This window comes from Impatiens glandulifera, chromosome 1 (genome assembly GCF_907164915.1).
Source record: "Impatiens glandulifera chromosome 1, dImpGla2.1, whole genome shotgun sequence".
NCBI lineage: Eukaryota > Viridiplantae > Streptophyta > Magnoliopsida > Ericales > Balsaminaceae > Impatiens > Impatiens glandulifera.
Genome location: NC_061862.1, coordinates 29,062,563 through 29,084,562, shown reverse-complemented (window position 1 = coordinate 29,084,562; position 22,000 = coordinate 29,062,563). Strand labels below are relative to the sequence as shown.

The window sequence follows — 22,000 nt, the reverse complement described above, 5'->3', positions numbered from 1 at the left end:
ACAATTAAACTTACATAAAAAAAGATTCCTCAATAAATATCTTTTGGGTCTTTCTACATTTTTTTTATGTTAACATGTTTATATCCATGGATTTAACGTGGTTTTTTTTTTTTTCTGACTATGCATGCCTTTATATATAAATGCCCAACTCAATATTGAGATAATAACAATAAGGTCTGAACCACCAGATTAATTAACATACATACAGAATGTTAAAACCTCAACTATCTCGCTCTAGCACATGCCAAACCTTAGTACAATGTCATAATTGGACCACTTTCCTCTCCGGCAGCAGCAGCGGGATAGCCTTGCCGGCTGGCCGGACTTTTCCGCTGATGCCAAAAGGGAGAAAGTTGCACAACGATACCTGCCTCCGAGGTGGCTCTACCACCACCACCACCGTGAAGGCGGTGGCCGGCACCACCACTTTGAAGAAGGTGGCCGGCACCGCTAATACTACTGCCGACGTAGAGATTGCGAAGGGTACCATCTATGTGCGATTAACTGAAGGGATCCTGTCGAGTTTTAAGTTCGCTGACGTCATCAATGGTTCTATCCTTTCAGAAAACTTACAAAACGTCGTCATCGATTTGCTCGGGAAACCTATTCTCGTGGAGGTTGTCAGCTCGGAGTTGGACACCGGTAAGATAACAATTAATAATAATAATTTTTTTTTAATGGTTAAATTAAAAGCCCTAATTAACTACGTACTTGACGTAACAAGACAAATTTGATTTATTTGAAAATTAATTATGAGTAAAGATAGATATTGAAAAGTTTTAAGTACAATAATGATAATGATAGATGTTGAAAAGTTTTAAATAGATATAATTATTGGAAATTTTTGTAGAAAATGAATCATTTTAGGGGTGAATGTAAATTTGAAATTATCTATTTTATTATATTTTCATTTGTCTAAATTTCCTAAATCACAAAAAAAATAAAATATCATTATTCTTTAAATTATTAAGTTTTAACTAAAAACATGGATAATATAACTATTTGAACTACACAACATTATTATTATTATAATTATTTAATTTTTGCCACATAAGCATCCTAAATAGGAAAAATACATATTATATGAAATTATTTTAATTTGTTTTTATATACATCATATCTTAACTTAATGATTTTAAAAAAATAATATATAATAAAATAATAATTTTATTAAATATTTTAATAAGATTAACCATTATAATAATTAAAATTAATAATAATTTAAAATAAAATATATGTAAGTAATAACTTTATTTTAAAAGTTATAATAAAATTTTAAAAAATAATAATAATTTTAGATTATTATTATTTAATTAAGTGTTTATTTAATAAAAAATTATTATAAATATATTTTTATATAAATAAGAATGCTTAATCTTATTAAAATTTTAAAACTAAAATTATTATTTAAATAAAATATTATTTAGACATAAATATTGGAATATTTGATTTATTTGAAGTCAACTAAAACTTTGTTAAATAAAATCTTTTTTTATAATATATATTTAACATTTTAACATAATTATTTTATTATAAAATAAAAACAATAATACATTTGAAATTATAGTTTGTATTTTCAATAAAATTTAAAGTTCTAATTTATTTATAAATCTATTTATTATACATTTTATTTATAATAACTATTTAAATATTTATTATATAAATATCCATTACATAAATAATAATAATTTAGAATTAAATATTTTATAATTATATTTGAATTTATAATTTTATTAAATATTTTAAAATAAAATTATTATTTAGAAATATTTTATTTTAATCATTATTAATTTTAATAATTATAAATGAAATTATCTTATTAAAATATTCAAATTGAAATTAAAATTTTATAATATTTTATTACATATTATTTTAAAATAAAATTATTAAGTGAAAATATTCCTATATTAAAAATAAATTAAGATTGATGCTCAAAACATTGAATTATAAATAAATAATATTATCAACTTGTAAACATTAATTTTGTATTTTTTTTCTTAACCAAGTAAATTTGATAATTTTGTTAAGTTTTTAAGCTAAAATAAAAATATTTTTAGTGCATAAATAAATTTGAAAGTTTAGAGATATACAAATATCATATTCGATATAATAACAAATAATATATAACCTACCAAACTTCTAATCATAACTGTGCATCTCCAACCAGCATTAAAACATAAATTAAATATAAATTAACCTTCTAAAATCATAAGTACTAGTGCTATTAATTTCTACGTGATAACACCTAACAATCCATAATAAGTTACTACTATACCTAAAAACACAGATTTTTTTTATTAATGTTATTCAATTTAAAAAGATAACATAATTAATCTCCACAATCCTGTTGAACCTTCCATATTTTTAACTCTTTACCTTCACCAACTGGTTTGTATAATAATGGAATTTTTTTAAAAAATTATCCAAAACTCTTATTAATTTACTTCTATTATCTGCCTTTATTTTCTTCACGATTAATTAAGCATTTTTTGATGGGTTTGAAAATATAAAAGTCTTCCTCTCCCATGGCTAATTTATTGGAAAATTTTGGTTTACAATTTAATTATATTTTCTCATATGGAGGATGCATCCTTCAAATATTTAGCCTAAAGATAACAACAAGGTTTGTTATAAATTATATGCTGTTAAATATATTTTTTTAATTTAAATATTTTGTTTTCATTAATTTATTTTAACTATTTTTTTATTTAATAATATATTTTTTTAAAATTATAAACGTTTTTTGTTATAAAATAATATTATAAATAAAAATAATAAATATTTATAAGGATATAAATATTTATGAACTATTTTTAACATATTAAAATATTATATTAAATAAATTATTTAACAAATAATATTAAAATAAAATACTAATATATTTAACACGCTATTTTGTTTGATTTTTATATTTTAAAACTATTAATTATTTTTATATAATATAATATAATATAATATATATTCAAACATCAAAATAAAAATGATTAATTTATTTAGCACTATATTTTAATATATTTTACATAGTTCATAAATATTTATTATTTTAATTTATATACGGTTATATAACAAAATAAAGTTTATATATATTATTAGACTAATATTAATATAAGAAACTGAAATAAAAAAGTTTATTGAAAATATATTAAAAAGAATTAAAAACTGAAAACAAAATTTAAATTAAAAAATTAGTGAATAAAGTATTTCAGTAAACAAAAATAGAAACTAGCTATGTACAAAATAATATGATAATTGAGAAAGTTCAAGAAAAAAAATACCAATTACACCATTTACAAAGATTGACTGGAGACTTAATTTAAAATTTCCATAAATAGGTGAGGATACATTAAAATTATATTTTTATAGCTAATTGTATAAAATGAGATTTTTACTATATTGTTTTCTTATATCCTCAATTTTGGAAAATGTTTAAGGATAGAAAGGAAATAACGACGAAGAGTACATTTTTGTTTTTCTCATCTTATGTATATTATTGCTTTGAGGGTCCTTATCACCTTATCACCATTAATGAAGGGTTGCTATTAATGGTCCTTGTCTTTGTGTTCAAACTTAAACATTAGGGGCTGTTTTTTTTCTGAGCAAGATATTTTGGACTAATTTATGGACACCTTATATAATTCCTAATTTCATATAAACATCCTTGTATTTAGACAAAATGCTGGAAGATTAATTTTTTATTTTTTTTTAAAATATAATTAGTTGTCTTATGTGTGAAAACCAAATTTTAAATTTTAAACACAATGGTAACAAAATATTTACAAAAACTCAATCAAAGTATCAAACACAAAACATCCATTAATCTAACCCAAAAACTAGTCTTAGAATCCAAAATCAAAGATGTAAAAACAAAACACATCAAACAAACAATCCCGACCAAAACAAAACAGAACAACACATTCCAAACCATTTATTAAACGACCTTTAAAAAGACATGTCAAGCACATTCATATCTAGTATAGTCAGGGGCGGAGCCAAGATTTGAAACCTATTCGGGCTAATTTTTTTATTAAAAAAATATATCCGGGCTAGTTTTATAGTTTGATATCATCAATGCCTTTTAGCGACGGAAAATAACCAATAACGACGGTAATTTACCGTCGTTATTGATAAAATACATACAGACTGTTTAAGGCTACCCGGGCTACCGCCCGGACCGGCTTGTACTTGGCTCCGCCCCTGAGTACAGTACAACGCCCCCCTTTATCTCATTTAGAATGATGAAAATTCAAAGTAAAAAAATAAATCTTAAAATTATTGTAGATCATGCTAAAATAAATTGTTGACATTTTGCTAAGACAAATATTATGGATTTGAATGACAAATATTTTGCTTAACTAAAAAACAATTAACAGAATGAGTTCTCATGTTCTACCAGACTCCACGAACTACGAGTCTTAATGGTGTACAACTTTTTGTAAAAAATTAAAATAATTAAGTTAATTTCAACAACAAATTAAACTAGAATGATAATAATTGATTAATTTGTTTATGATTGAAGAGACTGGATTGGAGAAGGAGACAATAAAGGGTTATGCACGCAAGAAGGAGAGGAAGGACAATATGGTGATTTATGAATGGGAATTTAATATCCCTATGAACTTTGGGGAGATCGGCGCAATTTGGGTTGAGAACTTGCGCCGAACCGAGATGTTCATCACGAACATTGTTATTGAACCACTCAACATGAGCTCCATAAACCTCTCTTGCGACTCGTTTGTAGCATCCAAGTTCGATAAACCGGAGGAGAAGAGGATCTTCTTCACCAACAAGGTCCGTTATTATAGAAATCTATTTTAATTAATTAATGTGACATACCTAAATTTAATTTGTGGGATATAATCACAGGCATACTTGCCATCCAAGATGCCCGAAGGGCTTAGAAGGTGTAGAGAAGAGGAGCTTGAGAAAGTCAGGGGAGACGGCGCAGGCGAGCGCAAATTCTACGATAGAATCTACGATTACGACGTTTATAATGATCTTGGAAACCCCGACTCTGATCCCAACCAGATAAGGCCGGTCCTTGGAGGGAAGGTTAACCCTTACCCTAGGCGTTGTCGCACTGGCCGTGGCCGAAGCAAAACCGGTATAACTAATTAAGTACTACTTTACGTTTTCACATCATTTTTTTTGTTAAGAAAAAACAGTGAACATATATCATGACATGGATAATCAATGATGATAGTACTATTTTTTTAATTAATGGTTCATGGGTATGATGGTTTTGGATGCAGACCCTAAATCTGAGTCGAGGAATGGCTCAATGTACGTGCCAAGAGACGAGGCGTTTTCGGATTTTAAGAATGCGACATTCACATTAAAGACAGTAAGTTCGGTGTTGCCCGCTGTATTTCCAACCTTAGAGACACTTGTTGTAAACAGCAAACTAGGGTTCCCCTACTTCACGGCTATTGATACCCTCTACGATGATGAAGCCACCGTTCAGAAACTCAAGAGCAGCGACAATTGGTTCAAAGACGCCATTCTGACTCTACTCAAGTTCATCTCGACCCTAGGAGACAATATTCTCCTGTTTGATACCCCTGAAATATACGACAGTATGTATAACCCCGATTCAATATTTTTTTTTAAAAATGATCCACGCAATAATATTATAAAATTAATATATAGTCATTCAAGCACAACAATGGAAACATAAAACTTGTATAGGAAAAATAAATCAAATATATTAAAAATTAATGTGCAGAGATCTTTCAAAAGGGTAACGAGATCTCCTATCCATAATATATTATTATTATTGTTATATACGATGAATTGTGGATGCATGCATGCAGGAGATAGATTTGCATGGTTTAGAGACGAGGAATTCTCTCGACAGACACTTGCAGGAATCAACCCAATGTCCATAGAGTTGGTCAAGGTATATGACGGATCATTTCATGGATTATTTAATGTACGCAATTCAACAAGTTTATGTGAACTAAACCATGCATGCATGAGGTATTTAGGAATGGCCATTGAAGAGTAAACTTGACCCCAAGCTCTATGGTCCGGCTGAATCCGCCATCACCACAGAAATCGTCCAAAAAGAGATTGGAGGCATCATTACTGTCGAAGAGGTCAGTGCAAAACTAAATTAATTAGTTGGAGAGATTCACTTATCTCGGCTTTTTAGTTAATAATTTTGAATTTTATGGCATATTTATTATCAAACTAATAACTACACCATTCATTTCATCAACTAAACTAATTAATACTAATTCATTCCTATAAAATTTGCAACTAAATTACATCATATATAAAGTGACAATAATACTTGCATATTTAGATAAAACAAAAATATGTTGCAAAACTCCAGTAAAATTAATAAAGTTACAAAACAAGAATGATGTGATTTAATTAGATACACAAATATTTAGAAAAATAAGTTTCTAAACCAAATATATGCAATTTGCAACTTTTAAAGGTTTGAAACATTGTATAATTTACAAATATGGTTGTTTTTATAGGCAGTAGAGAAGAAGAAACTGTTCGTGTTAGACTATCATGACCTGTTAATGCCATACGTTAAAAAGGTAAGAGAGATAGATGATACTACGCTCTACGGCTCAAGGGCTCTCTTCTTCCTCACGCCAGAAGGTGTCCTCAGGCCCTTAGCAATCGAGCTGGTCGTCCCTCCTTCGGACGACGGGGAAACACCACAGTGGAAGGAAGTCTTCATACCCCTTTCAGGCGACTCAACCGCATGTTGGCTTTGGCGCCTTGCCAAAGCTCACGTCCTCGCCCATGACAGCGGCGTTCACCAGCTAGTCAGCCACTGGTACTATTTATTAGAATTGAGTGAGCCACATTTGAAAGAATGGTTAATTATTAACTAATTACAGGTTGAGGACTCATTGTTGCGTGGAGCCTTATATAATCGCCACTCATAGACAACTAAGCACTGCCCATCCCATCTACAAGCTGTTGCATCCTCATTTCCGTTACACCATGGCCATCAACGCTCTGGCTCGACAAGCCCTCATCAATTCCGAAGGGATCGTTGAAGACTCCTTCTCCCCACGAAAGTATTCGATCGAGATCAGTTCTGTTGCTTATGATAAGCTATGGCGTTTCGACCATGAAGCTCTGCCTGCAAACTTGATCAATAGGTTCCATCATTATATTACTTAAACGTTTCCATATTGAATATTTATATTCTGACTAAATTTTCTGTCAGGGGATTGGCGGTGGAGGACCCGAGCGCTCCACACGGACTCAAATTGGCGATAGAAGATTACCCGTTTGCGAACGATGGACTTCTCATTTGGGATGCGATTAAGCAATGGGTTACAGACTATGTAAACTTCTACTACCCTGAATCCAAACTAGTGCAAGATGATACAGAGCTACAGTCATGGTGGGAGGAGATAAAAACTGTCGGCCATGGAGATAAGAGTGGTGAGACGTGGTGGCCAGAGCTTAACACCCAAGATGATCTAATTGGGATCCTAACAACGATAATATGGGTTCCGTCAGGGCACCATGCTGCTGTCAATTTTGGGCAATACCCATATGCTGGTTACTTCCCAAACAGGCCAACAATAGCAAGAACAAAAATGCCATCGGAGATTCAAGAAAGCGAATATTGGAAAAACTTCATTGCTAACCCGATAGGAGCCCTTCTGCAGTGCTTTCCGTCGCAGCAACAGGCCACAACGGTTATGGCTGTGTTAGACGTTCTGTCGAACCACTCTGTAGACGAGGAGTATATTGGGGGGAAGATTGAGCCTTCGTGGGAGGAGGAAGGGGTTATAAAGGCAGCCTTTGAGCGGTATAGTAGAAGGGTGAAGGAGATTGAAGGGATTATTGATGCTAGGAATCTTGATTTGAGTCTCAAGCATAGAAGTGGGGCTGGAGTTGTACCTTATGAGTTGTTGAAGCCATTTTCAAAGCCTGGTGTTACTGGCATGGGTGTCCCTAATAGCATTTCCATATGATGAACTTTTAATTACAACCCAATCTTTCCACACTTTATCTTCATTTCTTATGATAATTAATTACATCTTATCCATTTTAGGGTTTCATTTATTGTCTCAATGAATGAAGCATAATTAATTAGTAACAATTTTATATATTAACTAAATTAAGTATAATTCATTACATATAAAGCATAAAAGGATATAACAACCCTTTAATTAGATAGAAGCCATCAAATACAAATTCATAAATTAAAAGCAGACTCAACCCATTTCCATGGGATCTTATATATTATGCCTTGAATACCTTGGAAATCTTATTAATGATACCATTTAAGAGCCCATAGGCGTTGCAGCTTTCCTTCCTAGCCTCAGCATCGGCGGCGACGAGTCCCTTCTCCTCTTGGTCATTATATGATTCCATATTTGTCGACAAGGCCTTGTACCCTTCTTGCTCCGGGTAGACTTTGATCATATACAAGTACAAACACATTGTGAGGACAATGCATATAACCAAGTACCAGCTGAATTCTAGTGTGGTTAGTGCTTTGGCCTTGTCTAGAGCTTCTTGTGTATTGCACCTCACCACATAGTGGGCTTCCTCCAAGTTCATGAAGCAGCCTTTGGGCATTAAAGCCTTTGTCCATAGCATGATTCCCATCACATTGTACCACACGCCCTGGAAAACAATACTAAAGGATCTAACAAAGCTGATCATGAAGCTCTTTGGGTATGGAATACCGAGGACAGTGGTAATGAGTGATACGAGGATGAGAATTTGAAGAAACCAATGATAGTGCCCCTCCAATCCCATATGGTCAGTCGAGTGAAGGTGGAAGAGAATATACTCTTGCCAAAATGCCAATACTCCCAATGCCAAGGTCATACCATACTTGGAATTGGGACGTCCAAAACGGTCCAAGATCTTGGCGAAAACCGCGTAGGTTAAAATGGTCAAGGAAATGGATGCATGCTCGAAATTATGAAGGTGGGTGGTTGGGATGGTCCCATCAGTGTCGAAAGGATGGTGTTTCACTGGACCCACAAAGAGCTCCATGAGAATGGAGATTGTGCTGCCAATCATCATGAAATAGAGTTCGCCGTACCTCGACTTCTTAATTGGGAAGAATGGGACAGAGGTGTATGACTTGGGATTGCGGGCATGGAGTTTGATGTGGTTTACCAATTGCCATAACCCAATTAGGAAGAAGCCAAGGCCTGGCAACACATGCCCAATCAAGCTACCCATATTAATTAACTATGTACTTAAGAGAGGAAATGGTATATAGGTTCTTGAATGTTATCCCTTCTTTTGTGTTTTGTTTGTGGTGTGAAAATATTAGGAGATTGTTGTGTTTTATATAGGAGTTTGAAGGTTATGTATTTGAAAGATGTGATAAATAAGTTGTTGGTATATAGTGACGTTCTTGAGAAGATATCTTATAGAATTTAGTCGTCATTTAGACATAAATTTCACTATCACACAATCTCTGATTCATATAAAACTATTTCATCCTAGTTAACAATAGCTAATTGATGGAAAAAGACAAGACCGAATAGGTCTATCATGCAATGGCTTCAATTGTATTAAACAATAAAGGCAGCATCATGCATGCATAAGGATCAGTTTGGTTTGTGTACCCAAAAGAAGAGAGAAATTGAAATGGAACAAGTTAATGTTTGTCTTTCAAGCTAAGAAAGATTCAATTAGGTCCACAATGTTGCAACGAACGAAATTGGAGCCCGCGTTATAATCTAGGCCGAAATAGCGAAGATATGACTCTAATTTCTAAATCATGCTTTTATTTTCTTTTACTTATTTTCTTTTTCCATTTCATCGAAATATTCTACCAAATAACAATGAGATCCAACCATGAATTTAATATTACAGTAAAGTCAATTAATTAGGCGTTGCAGAAATCATATATATGCATTTGTGTGTCTCTGAAGATCCATGACGATTTTCTAGCTTACAAGTCACGTTGGTTTAAGTTACCATTGTAAAATTCAAGTTGGTATAAGTTACCATTGGAAAAAGGAAATAATATTAATTTTATTATGGAACTTTTTTAAAAAGTATCATTTAAATACGCCTGAAAATTACCATATTATCTCATGGATTATAATTTACAAAAGGAGAAAATTCTAAAAGAATACTAGAAAGACTTGTCTTGGTGCCATAATCATATATGGTCTAGCTTCAGAATCACATCAGCTAGACCTGGTTTGATCTTGTGTTTTTTAAGATTAAAAATGATGGATAAAAAAACTGAATTATTTATATTTTATTTTAAATAAATTATTAATAATGTTCTTTTGTATATAATATCTAAATTTAGTAAAACAAAAATAATTTATTGAATTAAATATATTTATGGTTAGAACTCAATAAATGTAATTAGCACTTCATGATCAACTAGCCAATATAATTTTTTTATCATAGTAAAAATATTCAGTGTTAGGGTTACGATAAACTCGGTTTTGGAATAGTGGTGTATAAAATTTGACAAGAACGGAATGCAAGGGTATATGGCAGAACCCGTAGGAGCGTTGAAGATTTATGGAAAGATATTGTATCGGATTGCAGTTCCCTCGCGGGAACGTGGAGAAGAATTCCAAGCACGAAGCATAATTCCAAGCACGGAGCAGAACTGGAATATCTGCAGGAACTGAAATTTACCGTTTTTTGAACTAACTAGAATTGAAAACATTGTAATCAGATAATTCATTTACGTTTTTAGCTTTTATTCAGAATGTTACGACTTCAAAATCATTCTAGGCCTGTCTAGAATGATCTCTTAAACTCGTGATTTTTTTCCCATTGTTGGGAATTTTTAATAAAATGACGCTAAATCGCCCCCCCCCCCCCCAAAAAAAACTCGGGTTGATTCACCAAGAAATCTTATAAAAACTTGCGGGATGCAATATTTGAAGTGGTATTGGTGCCATGTGGAGGGATTATCGGTAACATTCAATTTTTATTCTGGGTGATGAATGTTCGATTAGTTTTTGGAACGACACTTGGTATGGTGGTAAATGTTTGGCGAATATTTTTCCCGAACTTGCTTATAGTTTTATGTGTAGAGATGCATCAGTTAAAAATATATTTGACATTCAGTCTAGTAGTTTTGCTAACTGTGTTAGGTAGAAAAGAATATTGAACATAGAGGAAATCATGTCTAATGATAGACTTTTGTGTATGTTTAGAAATAAGGGGTTAAAATCGTTTTTTTCGGGATTCTATGCGGTGACGTGATCTGAATAACTTTCATGTAGGACATTGTTACACTTTGTTCAATAAAGTTAGCCCGATTGATTTTTTTTAGGAAAATTTATGGGAGTCTAAGATGCCTACTAAAACTCTTTTTTTGATTGGAGTATTATTCACAACAGAATTCTCATTAATATTAGATGTAAGCGAAAATGCATGATTATTGTGAATTTTTGTCGTATGTGCTATAAGAAGTTTGAGACGTCTTCTCATCTGCTTTTACATTGTCACGATGTTGCAAATATATGAAGTATTTTGTGGAATTATACCGGAATCTAATGAGTTATGCTGGAGACCGTTAGTGGCTATTGGTAGGCATGGATTGAGGAGACTAAACAAGCGAGACTTAGAAGATGGACCTCTATCCCAATATTTTTTTGGTGGACTATCTGTTTGGAAAAATCAAAGAATATTTAACAATCAAAACATGTTTTTAAGGATTATTCACAATGTCATTATCATGACGATGTTAAAAATTAGATCCGAAAACCTACAGATTCGTGTGGAGACCTTATTGCTCTGCTAGAAAACCTTTCAAGTCAATTAATTATTTCTATGTAATTAATATTTACTCATATTATATATTATGCTTTTATCGTCGTACTTAAACAATTTTTTTAATTAAATGGATCATTTAAAAAAATAAAAAATAAATAAAAACCAGTGTTATATATTTATAAATTTTAATTTATTTATGAAATTTAATTGAATACTATTTTTAAAACATACCAATCATTAAAAATTAATATGTAGCTAAATAAAAACAAGTACGTTAAATTGTAAAATTAGTCATAGATAAAATGACAATCCAAATGCTAAATTAAGTAAATGTCGCTAAAAGTTAAAGAAAACGTCGCTACAAAGTACAGACAATGTCACTAAATGATATTTAAAAAAGTAAACATCGCTCAGTGATAAACCAAATGCTTAAATGGAAAAGAAAACGTCGCTAAATGAGGAAAGCAGTATCAATCATAAGCGATTCATATGTCGCCATATATGCGCCAGTATTGTTGGGCCTTTGAGTCCAGCCCAATCAAGCATTCAATTAAACAAGCAAAACCTAAGAATGTTGTTCATTCTATCACTTCTAGAGAGAGAATATATTTTGCATAAAGAGAAGAAACAAAGGAAGAAGAAGAGAATGAGGTAGTAGATCTCTTACATTTTCACCTTCAGGTTCCAATTTCTTGTTGTCTTATATCTAAACTAGCTTGAGTCTGAATGAAATTTGTTTTCTCTGTTTGTATTCCTCAACTGTTAGGTTTAAAGTTGAGAATAACATTTGTATTTGTTTCTTGTTTATTATGAAATTTGCTGGTTGGCCCCGTAGTTTTTTACCCTCCAGGTTGAGAGGGTTTTCCACGTAAATCTGGTGTTGTTTTGTTCTGTGCTTAATCTTCTGTTTTAGACTTGGATAACTTATGCATTACCCATCTCACATCGCTAGATTACAGTATAAAAGTATTATTCGTTTCAAAATTCCTAACACCCAAGATGATCTAATTGGGATCCTAACAACGATAATATGGGTTCCGTCAGGGCACCATGCTGCTGTCAATTTTGGGCAATACCCATATGCTGGTTACATCCCAAACAGGCCAACAATAGCAAGAACAAAAATGCCATCGGAGATTCAAGAAAGCGAATATTGGAAAAACTTCATTGCTAACCCGATAGGAGCCCTTCTGCAGTGCTTTCCGTCGCAGCAACAGGCCACAACGGTTATGGCTGTGTTAGACGTTCTGTCGAACCACTCTGTAGACGAGGAGTATATTGGGGAGAAGATTGAGCCTTCGTGGGAGGAGGAAGGGGTTATTAAGGCAGCCTTTGAGCGGTATAGTAGAAGGGTGAAGGAGATTGAAGGGATTATTGATGCTAGGAATCTTGATTTGAGTCTCAAGCATAGAAGTGGGGCTGGAGTTGTACCTTATGAGTTGTTGAAGCCATTTTCAAAGCCTGGTGTTACTGGCATGGGTGTCCCTAATAGCATTTCCATATGATGAACTTTTAATTACAACCCAATCTTTCCACACTTTATCTTCATTTCTTATGATAACTAATTACATCTTATCCATTTTAGGGTTTCATTTATTGTCTCAATGAATGAAGCATAATTAATTAGTAACAATTTTATATATTAACTAAAGTATAATTCATTACATATAAAGCATAAAAGGATATAAGAACCCTTTAATTAGATAGAAGCCATCAAATACAAATTCATAAATTAGAAGCAGACTCAACCCATTTCCATGGGATCTTATATATTATGCCTTGAATACCTTGGAAATCTTATTAATGATACCATTTAAGAGCCCATAGGCGTTGCAGCTTTCCTTCCTAGCCTCAGCATCGGCGGCGACGAGTCCCTTCTCCTCTTGGTCATTATATGATTCCATATTTGTCGACAAGGCCTTGTACCCTTCTTGCTCCGGGTAGACTTTGATCATATACAAGTACAAACACATTGTGAGGACAATGCAAATAACCAAGTACCAGCTGAATTCTAGTGTGGTTAGTGCTTTGGCCCTGTCTAGAGCTTCTTGTGTATTGCACCTCACCACATAGTGGGCTTCCTCCAAGTTCATGAAGCAGCCTTTGGGCATCAAAGCCTTTGTCCATAGCATGATTCCCATCACATTGTACCACACGCCCTGAAAAACAATACTAAAGGATCTAACAAAGCTGATCATGAAGCTCTTTGGGTATGGAATACCGAGGACAGTGGTAATGAGTGATACGAGGATGAGAATTTGAAGAAACCAATGATAGTGCCCCTCCAATCCCATATGGTCAGTCGAGTGAAGGTGGAAGAGAATATACTCTTGCCAAAACGCCAATACTCCCAATGCCAAGGTCATACCATACTTGGAATTGGGACGTCCAAAACGGTCCAAGATCTTGGCAAAAACTGCGATAGGTTAAAATGGTCAAGGAAATGGATGCATGCTCGAAATTATGAAGGTGGGTGGTTGGGATGGTCCCATCAGTGTCGAAAGGATGGTGTTTCACTGGACCCACAAAGAGCTCCATGAGAATGGAGATTGTGCTGCCAATCATCATGAAATAGAGTTCGCCGTACCTCGACTTCTTAATTGGGAAGAATGGGACAGAGGTGTATGACTTGGGATTGCGGGCATGGAGTTTGATGTGGTTTACCAATTGCCATAACCCAATTAGGAAGAAGCCAAGGCCTGGTAACACAAGCCCAGTCAAGCTACCCATATTAATTAACTATGTACTTAAGAGAGGAAAAGGTATATATATAGGTTCTTGAATGTTATCCCTCCTTTTGTGTTTTGTTTGTGGCGTGAAAATATTAGGAGAGTTAGATAATATAGAATAAATGATAAGTAGAGATAGGTGAATGAGAGAGATAGAAGGAAAATTATATTTTCTATATATTTCTTTGATATTACATAAACACTATTTATATACAAGATTCAATGTATTGGGAAACAACATCATTTATTAATTGGCAGATTCTTGGTATGTGTTGACGTTTCCTTGGGAATAAATGAGACTTTATGTTTTCTAGTCTCCTTGAAATGTAAAAGGGCATCCTTATCTTTAACAGCCTCCATATTTTTAATACCCTCCTGCAAGCGAAACGGGGAGGCACACACCGTGAGCTTGTCACAGAGAAAAATGAACCGAGGTGATGACAATCCTTTTGTAAATATGTCAGCAATTTGATCATGAGTCGGGACATACTGAATAAGTAAAGATTTTTGAGCCACTTTCTCCCTAACAAAATGGAAATCAATCTCAATATGTTTTGTACGAGCGTGAAACACTGGACTTGCAGAGAGAAATGTTGCGCCGATATTATCACACCACAAAGTCGGTGGATGGATTGATGAAATTCGTAATTCACTCAAAAGAGATTGAAGCCAACAAAGTTCAGCAGTGGCATGAGCTAAGGCTCGAAATTAGATTCAGTACTTGATCGAGCAACAACATGCTGCTTTTTGGAGTTCCACGAGATGAGGTTATTACCAAAAAAGATACAATAACCTGTAGTGGATCGGCGATCATCAGGACAACCTGCCCAATCAGCATCAGAATTGGCCTCAAGGGAGAGGGATGCCGATGGATGAAAGACAAGCCCATGGTGTGGAGTATGACGAAGATATCGTAATATACGTTTGACCGCAACCCAATGGGTGGATGTTGGAGCGTGCATGAATTGACAAGCACGATTGACTGCAAATGCTAATTCAGGACGAGTGAGAGTTAAATATTGTAGAGCTCCCACAATACTTCTATATAAGAAGGGATCAGAAAGGGGATCACCATCATATTTAGAAAGTGAAGAACTAGTAGAGACGGGAGAATTAAGTGGTTTGGAGTATTGCATGTCAGCCCTAATAAGAAGGTCCTGAATATATTGTGACTGACTTAGAAAGAGCCCATCAGATGAGCGAGAAGCTTCAACACCGAGAAAATAATGGAGTTGTCCAAGGTCTTTAAGTGGGAAGCTGTCTTGTAGGCGAGAAATGATTGTAGACAGATGTGAGGCTGAGTTTCCCGTAAAGATAATGTCATCTACGTACACAAGGATATATGCAGTGATTGTAGATGTATGATAGAGGAATAAGGAGGAGTCAGACTTAGCTTCAAAGAATCCAAGCGACAAGAGTGAGGATCGTAGCGTAGAGTACCATTCACGAGGTGCTTGTTTTAGACCATATAGGGCTTTATGGAGCTGACACACATGATTAGGGAATTCAGGATGAACAAAACCAGGAGGTTGAGTCATATATACCTCGTTGTGTAATTTTCTATGAAGAAAGGCGTTGCTAACATCAAGTTGGTGAATAGGCCAATTTCGGGACACAGCAAGTGCAAGAATGGTCCTTATTGTTGTTGGCTTAATAACTGGACTAAAAGTCTCAACATAGTCAACACCAAGTTGTTGATGAAAGCCTTTCGCCACAAGACGAGCTTTATGACGCTCAATTGAGCCATCCGCTTTTCGTTTGAGTTTGTAAACCCATTTGCAACCCACAATATTTTGTCTAGATTTAGAAGGAACTAGAGACCATGTCTGATTCTGAATAAGAGCATTATATTCTGAGGTCATGGCTGAACGCTAAGAGGGATCTTTATTGGCAGAGGAGAAGCATGTCGGCTCAAGGGTGATGGCTGTGAAAAGGGCGGAAGAAAAAGGGAGACGGGACTTGGCACGGGTGCGCATAGGATGATTGGAGCAAGCAGGGGCTTTGAGGATTGGAGTATGACGTTGATTGATGATGGGTGAGGGGGTAGTAGGTGGTGAAGAATATGAAGTGGGCGATGAAACATTTGAAGTAGAGGGTGAACTGTTTGGGTTAGGTGAAGGTTGAGGTGATGAAAAGGGTGAACCGCTTGGGTTAGGTGAAGATGGAGGTGATGAAGAGGGTGAACCGCTTGAGTTAGGTGAAGGTAGAGGTGATGAAGAGGGTGATGTAGTTTCAGGTGGACTAGTGTGTTCAGGTGGACTAGGGAAAGTAGATGTGATAGGTAATAAAGAATGAGGATTTGTTGTTGGTGATGTATATATAGGTTGTGGGTTTTGTAGGGGAGAGGATGAGTTGTAGGGAAATGTGGTTTCATCAAAAATGACATGGCGTGAAATAAATATGCGTCCCGTGGGGATGTGAAAACATCGATAGCCTTTATGTGAGGGACTATAACCCAAAAATAAGCACTTTTGGGATCGAAAGTCAAGTTTGTGCTTGTTGTAAGCTCGAATAAGAGGATAGCAATGACATCCAAAAGTGCGCAAAAAGTTGTAATTGGGAGTTTGATTGAACAATACTTCATAGGGAGATCGATTACCCAAGACAGGAGTAGGTAATCGATTGATAAGATAGGTACCTGTGGAGAAGGCTTCATCCCAAAAATATAGGGGCATAGATTCATGAGCAAGTAGAGTAAGAGATGTTTCAGTAAGATGACGAATTTTCTGCTCAGCTACCCCATTTTGCTCGCTTGTATGAGGGCATGTGAGTCTATGATGTATACCATTAAGAGAGGTAATATGTCCAAAGGTACGATATTCGCCTCCCCCATCAGTTTGTAGTGTTTTTATATTTTTACTAAATTGGTTTTCAACTAATGCTTTAAATTGAATAAATACTGTCAACACATCAGATTTGCGTTTGAGCGGATAGAGCCAAGTAAATCGACTATAATCATCAATAAAAATAATAAAGTACCGAAAACCATTAGAGGAAAAAATTGGAGCAGGTCCCCAAACATCTGAGTGAATAAGCTCTAAAGGTGCAGAAGAGCACGTTTTGGATGATACAAAAGGAAGTTTATGAGCTTTTCCAAATTGACAAGCATCACAAAATTCAGTATGCATATTACCCAACGAAGGTAACTTAAAATGAGACATAATATAAGTAGAAGTTGCAGGAGACGGGTGACCCAATCGAGAGTGTCAAACTGATGCAGTTGATCGGGAACTAATAAATGCTTGTTTGGGTGCACTATTTGGACTAAGTAGTCGATATAATCCATTATGCAAGGTTCCTCAAAGAATTTCCTTCTTCGTGACCTGATCCTTCACAACACAAAAGGTTGGATAAAATTCAAAGAATACATTATTATCGGCTGTAAATCGAGCCACACTAAGCAAGTTCTTCGTAATCATGGGAACATGCAAAATATTTTTAAGATGCATAGATCTGTACGTACTAGTAAATGACGAATGTCCAATATTAGAAATATTTAGCCCATCTCCATTCCCAACTAGAATTTGTTGCTCACCATTATAAGGAGAATGAATGGAGAGATTGTCCAAGTTAGCAGTCAAATGATCAGTTGCTCCAGAATTAGGGTACCAAGCTGAGTCAGATACAATAGATGGAGTTGCCATCATAGCTGCCGATGAGGAAGATGAACAAAAGTTCTGGTCGAATCTGTGTCGACAAGTTCCTACAGAATGTCCTGGAATATTACAAAGTTGACAAATTAAACCAGAACGACACATATTAGAGAGATGTCCAAAACGACCACATGTTTGACATTTAGGCCGATTTTGATTTTGAGAACCACGATAGGGACGATGAGGGCGAGATGGGCCAGTCCTTGAATTAAAGAAATTTGATGGCTGGCCTAAAATAGAATATGTAGTAGAGGCACTCTGTTGTGAGTGAAAAGAGCCACCTGGTGTCGATGGACGAGTAGCAGATCCAAAAGAGGGAGAAAATACACCTTTATTAGTATGATTCGTAGTCGTTGAAGTTCCGCGACGGCTATATACAACATTAGCAGTTGGCGAGTTGGCATAGAGAGACTCAAGTCTGATTTCATGTGTGAGAAGTAATCCAGAAAGATCGTCGACATTAATAGAATCTGGACGTGTAGTAACTGCGACTAGAAGGGATTCATACTCGGGTCCAAGGCCACCAAGAACGTAGAGAATAAGATCTTCGTCTGCAACTTTTTGCCCGGCAGCCGCAAGGTTATTAGTTATGACCTTGATAGCTTGGAGATAAGACTCCATGGATGATTCTCCTTTTTTGATAGTTTGAAGTTGAAGGCGGAGCTGCATTAGTCTAGCTTTGGATTGAGTAGTGAAACGTCATTCAAGTGTTTCCCAGAGGTATTGAGATGAAATTTAGTTTTCACCTGCGACCTGTGCAAACACTGATTCAGATAGTGTTCCGAGAAGCCAACTTAACAAACGTTGATCTTGTTGTTCCCAGGCCTGAAGCTCAGTGGAAGTCGATGCTTCTTCGGTTTTAATAGGAGCTGGGAGATCTCCATTGACAAATCCAAAGAATCCGTATCCTTTGAGAGCAGGTACAACTTGAGAACGCCATAAAACAAAGTTCTTTTGGTCGAGTTTGATAATAGATGTATGTTGAAGAGAGTAAGCATTATTTTGAGCCATTTGAGAAGGGGATCGATGTAAGATGGGTTTCCCTGTTGATTGCTCTGATACCAAGTTAGATAATATAGAATAAATGATAAGTAGAGATATGTGAATGAGAGAGATAGAAGGAAAATTATATTTTCTATATATTTCTTTGATATTACAGAAACACTATTTATATACAAGATTCAATGTATTGGGAAACAACATCATTTATTAATTGGCAGACTCTTGGTATGTGTTGACGTTTCTTGGGAATGAATGAGACTTTATGTTTTCTAGTCTCCTTGAAATGTAAAAAGGCATCCTTATCTTTAACAGCCTCCATATCTTTAATAAGGAGATTGTTGTGTTTTATATAGTAATTTGAAGGTTATGTATTTGAAGATGTGATAAATAAGTTGTTTTGGTATGTAGTGACGTTCTTGAGAAAATATCTTATAGAATTTAGTCGTCATTTAGACATAAATTTCACTATCACACAATCTCTGATTCATATAAAACTATTTCATCCTAGTTAACAATAGCTAATTGATGGAAAAAGACAAGACCGAATAGGTCTATCATGCAATGGCTTCAATTGTATTAAAACAATAAAGGCAGCATCATGCATGCATAAGGATATTCAGTTTGGTTTGTGTACCCAAAAGAAGAGAGAAATTGAAATGAAACAAGTTAATGTTTGTCTTTCAAGCTACAAAAGATTCAATTAGGTCCACAATGTTACAACGAACGAAATTGGAGCACCGTTATAATCTAGGCCGAAATAGTGAAGATATGACTCTAATTTCTAAATCATGCTTTTATTTTCTTTTCCTTATTTTCCTTTACCATTTCATCGAAATATTCTACCAAATAACAATGAGATCCAACCATGAATTTAATAATACAGTAAAGCCAATTAGGCGTTGCAGAAATCATATATATGCATTTGTGTGTCTCTGAAGATCAATGGCGATTTTTGAGCTTACAAGTCACGTTGGTATAAGTTACCATTGCAAAATTCAAGTTTGTATAAGTTAACATTGGAAAAGGAACTAATATTAATTTTATTATGGAACTTTTTTAAAAAGTATCATTTAAATACGCCTGAAAATTACCATATTATCTCATGGATTATAATTTACAAAATGAGAAAATTCTAAAAGAATACTACAAAGACTTGTCTTGGTGCCATAATCATATATGGTCTAGCTTCAGAATCACATCAGCTAGACCTGGTTTGATCTTGTGTTTTTTAAGATAAAAAAATGATTGATAAAGAAACTGAATTATTTATATTTTATTTTAAATAAATTATTAATAATGTTCTTTTGTATATAATATCTAAATTTAGTAAAACAAAAATAATTTATTGAATTAAATGTATTTATAGTTAAAACTCAATAAATGTAATTAACACTTCATGCACTAGTAAAAAAAAAAGGTCGCAATTGGTCTTATACCAATCACCAATGACTATAACTTAATTGCTAGTGGTTCAAATCCAATCGCCATTAGATTATAGCGATTGGTATAATACCAATCGCCGCTACGAATTATAACAACGGCTAGGAAACCTCTACCGATTGATGGCGATTGTGTTATAACCAATCGCTTTATGTCTAAAGCGATTGGTTTCAAGGCTTATGGCGATTGGGAGACCAATAGCTATAGACTCTTTTTTTTACTAGTGATGATTAACTAGCCAATATAAATTTTTTATCATAGTAAAAATATTCAGTGTTATGGTTAGTATAAACTCGGGTTGATTCACCAAGAAATCTTATAAACTTGTGGGATACAATATTTGAAGTGGTATTGATGCCATGTGGAAGGATTATCGTTAACATTCAATTTTTATTGTGGGTGATGAAAGTTCGATTAGTTTTTGGACGACACTTGGTGTGGTGGTAAATGTTTGGCAAATATTATTTTTTCCGAACTTGCTTATACTTTTATGTGTAGAGAGATGTATCGGTTAAAGATATATTTGACATTCAGTCTAGTAGTTTTGCTAACCGTGTCAGGTAGAAAAGAATATTGAACATAGAGGAAAGCATGTCTAATGATAGACTTTTGTGTATGTTTAGAAATAAGGGGTTAAAATCGTCTTTTCTGGATATTATGCGGTGACGTGATCTGAATAACTTTCATGTAGGACATTGTTACACTTTTTACAATAAAGTTAGCCCAATTGATTTTTGTTTGGAAAGTTTATGAGAGTCTAATATGCCTACCAAAATCTCTTTTTTTGGTTGGAGTGTTATTCACGACAGAATTCTCATTAATATTAAATGTATGCGAAAATGCATGATTATTGTGAATCTTTATCGTATGTGTTATAAGAAGGTTGAGACGTCTTCTCATCTGCTTTTATATTGTCACGATGTTGCAAATATATGAAGTCTTTTGTGGAAATATACCAAAATCTAATGAGTTATGCCGAAAACCGCCAGTGGCTATTGGGAGGCATGGATTGATGAGACTAAACAAGCGAGACTTAGAAGATGGACCTCTATCCCTATAATTTTTTGGTGGACTATCTGTTTGGAAAAAACCAAAGAATATTTAACAATCAAAACATGTCTTTAAGGATTATTCACAATGTCATTATAATGACGATGTTGGAGATTAGATCCGAAAACTTACAGATTCGTGTGGAGACCTTATTGCTCTGCTAGAAGACCTTTCAAGTCAATTAATTATTTCTATGTAATTAATATTTACTCTCATATTATATATTATGCTTTTGTCGTCGTGCTTAAACAATTTTTTTAATTAAATAGATATTTTAAAAAAATTAAAATAAAAACCAGTGTTATATATTTATAAAATTTAATTGAATACTATTTTTAAAACATACCAATCATTAAAAAGTAATATGTCGCTAAATAAAAACAAGTACGTTAAATTGTAAAATTAGTCATAGATAAAATGACA

The 22,000-nt window shown here is 34.0% G+C and overlaps 3 protein-coding genes and 1 pseudogene across 3 annotated transcripts; 2 read left to right on the top strand and 2 right to left on the bottom strand.

The window, feature by feature from the left end:
• Positions 1 to 164: 164 nt before the first annotated feature.
• Positions 165 to 8,042, top strand: LOC124921372 (linoleate 13S-lipoxygenase 2-1, chloroplastic-like). Its single transcript, XM_047462024.1, has 9 exons — positions 165 to 642; positions 4,517 to 4,788; positions 4,864 to 5,101; positions 5,250 to 5,573; positions 5,811 to 5,896; positions 5,985 to 6,095; positions 6,486 to 6,796; positions 6,861 to 7,127; positions 7,196 to 8,042. Exons 1-9 carry the CDS (start codon positions 210 to 212, stop codon positions 7,953 to 7,955), a joined length of 2,802 nt encoding a protein of 933 aa, XP_047317980.1. The 5' UTR covers positions 165 to 209; the 3' UTR covers positions 7,956 to 8,042.
• A 23-nt stretch (positions 8,043 to 8,065) lies between these two features.
• On the bottom strand, positions 8,066 to 9,260 carry LOC124921374 (transmembrane protein 45B-like). The gene has a single exon (XM_047462025.1). The coding sequence runs from the start codon at positions 9,181 to 9,183 to the stop codon at positions 8,227 to 8,229; it is 957 nt and encodes a 318-aa protein (XP_047317981.1). The 5' UTR covers positions 9,184 to 9,260; the 3' UTR covers positions 8,066 to 8,226.
• Positions 9,261 to 12,629: 3,369 nt separating this feature from the next.
• LOC124922716 (linoleate 13S-lipoxygenase 2-1, chloroplastic-like) lies at positions 12,630 to 13,334 on the top strand. The gene has a single exon (XM_047463435.1). The coding sequence runs from the start codon at positions 12,630 to 12,632 to the stop codon at positions 13,206 to 13,208; it is 579 nt and encodes a 192-aa protein (XP_047319391.1). The 3' UTR covers positions 13,209 to 13,334.
• On the bottom strand, positions 13,311 to 14,433 carry LOC124922269 (annotated as a pseudogene).
• Between the last annotated feature and the right edge of the window lie 7,567 nt (positions 14,434 to 22,000).

Bases quoted from the DNA above. Each gene is read 5' to 3' on its own strand.
- LOC124921374 (XM_047462025.1), bottom strand. From the start codon at position 9,183: ATGGGTAGCTTGATTGGGCATGTGTTGCCAGGCCTTGGCTTCTTCCTA.
- LOC124921372 (XM_047462024.1), top strand. From the start codon at position 210: ATGTTAAAACCTCAACTATCTCGCTCTAGCACATGCCAAACCTTAGTA. The intron at 5,102-5,249 runs GTATAACTAATT...TTTTGGATGCAG, and splicing joins CCGTGGCCGAAGCAAAACCG to ACCCTAAATCTGAGTCGAGG. The intron at 5,897-5,984 runs GTATATGACGGA...TGAGGTATTTAG, and splicing joins TGTCCATAGAGTTGGTCAAG to GAATGGCCATTGAAGAGTAA.
- LOC124922716 (XM_047463435.1), top strand. From the start codon at position 12,630: ATGCATTACCCATCTCACATCGCTAGATTACAGTATAAAAGTATTATT.